Consider the following 6624-nt stretch of genomic DNA (forward strand, 5'->3'; position numbering starts at 1 on the left):
CTCATATACCCCCAGCTAAAGAAGTTATAATTGGTTCAATGTTTAAGTGACTATATATTATTTGTCCAGAGTCCTTCCTTTAAGGAACTCCCCTTTACCCTTGTGGCTATTATGACTTATCATCAAGAGGGCCCTTTTCCATAATGATTGGTCAAAGAAGTAGGCACGCAATCCAAGAAAAGACTACTGGAGCCATTCATGAATTTTTTTTTCCCCCAGCACTACACTCTACTGAATGAGCTAACCGGCAAGCCCTCCTTCATAAAATTTTTATGGATGAATAGTAGGTATATAAGTTTTCTTCCTTTTAGCTTTTGAGCTATAAAATGGACATATGCCCTAAGCTGCTGGTGGCAATCTCTCTCTCCTTTGGAAAGAGTATGCCTGAGAATAAGGCCAAAGCTGTGGAAAGCAGAGGCAAGGAATGGAGAGACAGAGCCTGGACAGTATCACTTAGACCCTAGAACCAGCCATGACAGAAGCCAAAAGTCTTCACAAATTTTTCATTTGTGCAAATACATTCCCTTTTCCTTAAACTGGGTTTGTTATTTACAACTAAAAGAATCACAACTATTTCCAACGTCTAGATACTTTTCTAGATAGACTTCTTTGCTTGTGATGATAAAATAAAATAATAACAAGTATGCCCATAAAGTGCTTTTCTAAAAAGTACACCCTCTTAGTTTCTTTTCTTGATATTTAGGCACTGGGATTCTTCCCTAGACACTATTCCTAGACGCAAAAAGAAATTTAGGAGTCACTGTATTGTTATTCTAATAACAATAAAGATAACAATAAATTCTTAATGCCAATTAAGAATGTACCACAAGTGCTCGCTTCGGCAGCACATATACTAAAATTGGAACGATACAGAGAAGATTAGCATGGCCCCTGCACAAGGATGACACGCAAATTCGTGAAGCGTTCCATATTTTTACAATGAGAAAATGGAGGGGACACATCTGGGTGGGAGGGGGGAGAGGGAGGAGGGAGGGAGGTCTTGGTGATGGGACACAATAACTAACTACATTGTATATTGACAAAATAAAAAAAATTAAAAAAAAAAAAACCAAGTTAAATGTAAAAAAAAAAAAAGAAATTTCATAGAAAAACTGTACTTATGTAATAGTATCTCACTGTGGTTTTAATTTACATGTCCCTATTTACTAATGATATTGCAATATATTCATATTTTTGTTCATTTGTTTCCTGTTAATTGCATGTTCATATCTTTTGCCATTTTTATAAGTAATGCATCTTTTTCATATTGATACTAATCTTCTGGTTATATATAAGGGTACTTCAAAAAGTTCATGGAAAAATAGAATTAAAAGATAAAAAAAAAAAAAAGAATGTACCACAAGAAGTTATACCAGATTAATGAACAGTCTTGAGTTAAAACAAGTCAAATAGCAGTGAGTCAGACCATCAGTAGGAGGGATCCAAGTCAGTCAACATCTGTCACAATAGAAGCAGATCTGTCTTACAAGAAATTACGCAAAAAAAGGTATTCTTAGAAACACCCTGTCAAACATTACCTTCTTAATATCAAAGGCAATAGAATAAAAGAATCATTAACAACAACAAAATCAGATCAACACAGTAAATTTCTTACTGATAAAATATTTTCTAATCATAGCATCAACAAATTTATTACAGAAGAAAGGCAAAAGGACAGATAGGTACATATATTAAGAAATTATCAAAGTAATCTATGCAAGAAAATTAAAACAAAACGGAAACAAATAAACAAACCCCATCCCACCCCACCAAAAAATTCAAAACAAAATCTTTTAACTTTTCACTGGTGTATGTCATCAAATATAGAGACAGGTATATCATGAACGTGTTAATACTGTGTGTTTGAAGTAGACAGTACATAGGTAACTACGGGCTTTTAATGCCTTCATAAAAATGAGAACATTAGAACATTCCTGACACAGCCAGAGGCTGGCTGACACAGCAACAGAATGTCCCCTCTATGCCGGTTTTTACAGAACTCTCCAGGTATTTGGTAGCCATTTTTTTCAGAGTTAAATATAAAATATTGTGTAAATAGTGAGGAAACAAGGAATGTTAGAATTCACTGAGCATATTCTAATCTACGTCAGAGTGACACTCAGAACAAAAAGGACGACGAGCCTGTCTCCACACCCGCTACATGTGGAAAACATTGTCTTAAATAGCAAAATAGGATGTAAAAGAATACCACTCTTGTGAGTAAAAGTGTGTCAAGAGAAGACTTGTTTCCTGATGAGGATGCACCATCTTATATACCAACGTCCTTACCATGGAACTTCCTAGGACAGGTGATGTCACAGGTTGTCTGCCTGTTGCCAACTTTTCCCTTAGAATACGTCATACTTATAATTGTCCCTGCGCTTATACACACCCATCAGAAAATAAGTCTTCTCTTGACACGTTTTTACTCACAAGTGCAGTATTCTTTCACACTCAGTTTTGCTGTTTAAGCCAGTGTTTTCACATATAGCGGGTGTGGAGACAGGCTCGTCGTCCTTTCTGTTCTGAGTGTCACTCTGACGTAGATTAGAATATGCTCAATGAATTCTAATATTCCATGTTTCCTCACTATTTACACAATATTTTATATTTAACTCTGAAAAAATGGTTACCAAATACCTGGAGAGTTCTGTAAAAACTGGCATAGAGGGGACATTCTGTTGCTGTCAGCCAGCTGCTGGTTGTTTCAGGAATGTTCACATTTTTATGAAGGCATTAACAGCCTGTGGTTATCTATATACTGTGTTCTTCAAACACAATATTAACACATTGGTGAGGTAGTTTCTTTTTCCTCTCATGGAAACACTGATGTTTGTACATTAGTTACAATGGAAATCAATGACTGCTTATAAGAGTTTTCATCTATGAGCAAAAATTTGGGAACAAATTTCACTCACATGGTGAAGGATAGTGTACATTTAAGTGATATCTGGCAAATGTACCTTAAGATAACTATAACACTCCAGGAATTGAGTGCAGATAGTCCTAAAGTCTAAACCTGGCAGAGGATGGGACACTTAGACAGCTGAGTTGAAAAATCACTTTCCTTTAGGCCATTCTCACTAGGAATATGCTGAACTTGTGCCATTACATGAACTTGTTGAGCAAACACTTAGCAGCGGGAAGGGATCGAGAGAACATAGAAATCTCCTTGAGAATTGCAGAGAGTATTTCTTGGAGGACTTGATCAGGCTAAATCATGAGTAGTGGAGGCTGTTAAAGACTTCAAGGACAGGGAGGCTTGTCAAGCCAGCTGGGGACGCTGCTGTGATCTGCACTGTGAAGCCATCTCTATGTGAGCTATGTTATACACTGGAGAAACTCATACCCTCTGCCTGTACCTGCCCGTCATCTCCCTATCAATCGCTCAGCCATCAGCGATGTGGCAACCAGGCAAACATACTTACCTTCTTGGCAAAAGAAATTCTTCTTCAACATATTGTAAAATACAAAAAGCATGTAACATTTAGTATGATACTTACAAGATTTTCCATATCCGTGCGAGCCAACATGTATGTTCTAATATTACTATTCTGATGGAGCAATGTATATAAGAGGAGAGTTGCTTGATCAGATGTCTGCTGTTCACACAGAGCTGTGTACAAGCTGTTGAAGTTGATCTGGAAAGCATGTGGAATTGACGAGGGGAAAGGACTGCTATCTGGAATACAGAAAACAAAATTTTAAAAAACATCAGTATTTTCTGGACTGTCCTGTTAAAGAAATGTGTACAACTCAATTACCATTAGTTTTATGTACAGTCACTACATTTCAGATTCAAAATTTCAATTTAGATTTTGAATTTACTTTAAAAATTACTTAAAGAATTAGGTCATATATTTTGACTTTGTTAGTATTTTCCCATTAATATGGATGAAACGAATTGGCTATAAGAATATGAAGTTAAATAAACTGAGCTATGGAGATAGGCAAAAGGCTCTTCAATAGATACAATTTAACCAGGACACTGAGATGCTTTGTTACCAAAACTAAATGACCACCACTCCTAAATAAAAATATCTGTAGTCAAAGAATACAGTTTCTAAATAAAATAGAAAATCCTCTTATAAGATAGGCTTGAAAAGAAAGAACTGCCTTAAAAAAGCTAATTTTCTTCAAATGAATAAATCGTGGCTGAAGTATTCAATGTTATTAATCCATTTATGAAGAAAATGGCTGAAAAAAATAGAAAATGGCTAGAATAACATATAATTTAGCAAGTTCTAAAATAATATCAAAATGAATATACATTCAACATTAGCTTCTATAATGGACAGAACATACCAAGCCTAAGACAACTATTAGAAAACTTCTATAACTTTTTTCATTTAAGGGAAACTTAAACCTGACTGCAACCAAGAAACTTTTGAAAAGCATAAATCACAGCCCATACTGGGAAAACTCTTGATATTCCAAAACTGACATAACTCCTTTCCTACAATTAACTGGATTTCCCTAGAAAGTGAAGCAAGCAAGGTTAGGAAGTAAAAAAGGAGATAAAGACAGGTTGAATTGACTCAGTCATAATGTCATCAAATAAAACATTGGAACATGACAGCACAAGAAGCTCTTATTTTTATGCGTTTGAAAAGTAAACTCTGAGAGTTTTTTTTAGAAAGACTTTAAAACACAGAAGCACCTCCAAAAACAAAAACAAAAAAACCTGCTTTAACATTTCTGAAAGCTGTGCTCTGTGGAAAAGAGATGTTCCCAACACAAACAATCTTTGACAACACAATCCTATGCCTCTCAAATTTTCCTTTCCAAACTTTCCATTTGTAAGAAGAAAGCATCTAAAAATGCCCTCAATTTGACTACACAGTGCCCTCATTTTTCCTTCCACATTTAACATATAGGTTATTTTCTCAATCTAAACACTTTATTTTTGACACTTAAAAAAATAATTCCTTTGTGTGACTGACGTCATATTTTTGCAAGGGATGGCAAAAGGAAGTGTTACCATTTACAGTGAGTATGCAAACATTACAGAATCTACAGAAGATTCACTGGAGGAAGATTCTGGATGCTTTACACTTCTTTACAATGGTAGCAAAGTAACATATTCACCAATCTGTATTATACCTAACCACAAATGGAGCACGTGCATTGTATGTTATGTATCCACAACATCTATACAATACTTGTTAACAAGTGCTATGAATTAGCTGTTATACTAAATGACTGTGTGTGTTATCTCTTATTTAATCCATACAACAACCATGTCATTATTCTGATCACTTTTACAAAGGATAAAAGAGAGGCCTAGACAGATTAAGTAACTTTTCCTAGATCAACCTCTGTTGTTACCACTACATTATATTGCTTCCTATAATAGCAGCAATAATTTAGTGAGTCTGTACTACGGTAAATGCTCATTTAATTCTTATAAGAACTTTGTGAGGTAGAGATTATAATCCTTGCTTTACAGATAAGCAAAGCAGTGTTGAAAGAAAGAAAAACTGGGAAATGAACACAGGTGAATCTGACCCTAAAGCCAACATTCTGAATCACGTACTACGTAGTCTCCTAAAAGATGACTATCCCAAGCAAGGCTCTATCCTAAATACTAACATTTGGCCTGAGCAACAAACGCAACAATCATACATATCATATACTGAATACTTGCTATGTTGCAAAATCTGAACTAATCATTTTAAAACCTTATCTTGTCTGATATATATACAAATACTATTAGGTAATATTATTTCCATTTTACAGGCAATGCCACTGCGACTTACTGAGATGAAGCAAATTATCAAAGGTCTCACACTCTGGAGTGACAGAGGTGTGGTGTGAACTCAAATCTGCTTGACTCTAAAACTTCCTTTTTTAACCACTAAGCCACACTGTCACCAAAAAAAAGAGTATAGTAATGGGATAGAAAAATACTACCAGATAGATAAATTTTCATTTTTTATCAAATCGTGATTGATTCCCTATTGCTCTGTGCTATGGTCTGAATGTTTGTGCTCCTTTGAAATATGTGTTGAAATTTAATCTTCAGTGATAGAATTAAGAGGGGCCTTTAGATGACTAGGTCATGAGAGCTCTGTCCTCGTGAACAGGATATTAAGGTATCTATGAGAGAAGCTTCACACAGCATTCAGTCCTCTGCCCTTCCAACCCTTCCACCATGGGAGGAACAACATTCAAGGCACCATTCTGGAAGCACAGACCAGGCCCTCACCAGACACCAAACCTGCTGGTGCCTTGATCTTGGACTTCTCAGCCTCCAGAACTGTGAGAAATAAATTTCTGTTCTTTTTTGATTACCCAGTCTAAAGTTTTTTGTTATAGCAGCACAAATGGACTAAGATACCCTGTGAATGATAATACCAGAATTGGCAAAGGCACAGCTAACTTGCACACTCAGCCACTGTCTAGAAGAAACGTATATTAGAATAGATCTGGAAAGGAACATGGCACTGATCATCACAAGCCTTAAAAATGTTCCTACCAATAACTGTGCTTCTCCCCCCCCTTTTTTTTTTTTTTTTTTTTTTTCTTTTTCCGTGTCCAGCAACGGATCGCAACCCTCAGTGTTGCCCCCGTACCGGACCAGGGACCGGCAACGGGATCGCAACCCTCGGTGTTGCTCCCGCG

General features: G+C 36.1%; 1 protein-coding gene across 1 annotated transcript in view; it reads right to left on the reverse strand.

The window, feature by feature from the left end:
- The window catches only part of LOC103598497 (dymeclin-like), a 215632-nt gene that overhangs the window by 151340 nt on the left and 57668 nt on the right, over positions 1-6624 (reverse strand). Inside the window, exon 4 of the mRNA XM_008582492.1 lies at positions 3504-3682. Coding sequence (XP_008580714.1) covers positions 3504-3682 — 179 coding nt within the window. The remainder of the gene's footprint in view (positions 1-3503; positions 3683-6624) is intronic.

The sequence above is a fragment of the Galeopterus variegatus genome, unplaced genomic scaffold, assembly GCF_000696425.1.
Source record: "Galeopterus variegatus unplaced genomic scaffold, G_variegatus-3.0.2 Scaffold2641, whole genome shotgun sequence".
Lineage (NCBI taxonomy): Eukaryota > Metazoa > Chordata > Mammalia > Dermoptera > Cynocephalidae > Galeopterus > Galeopterus variegatus.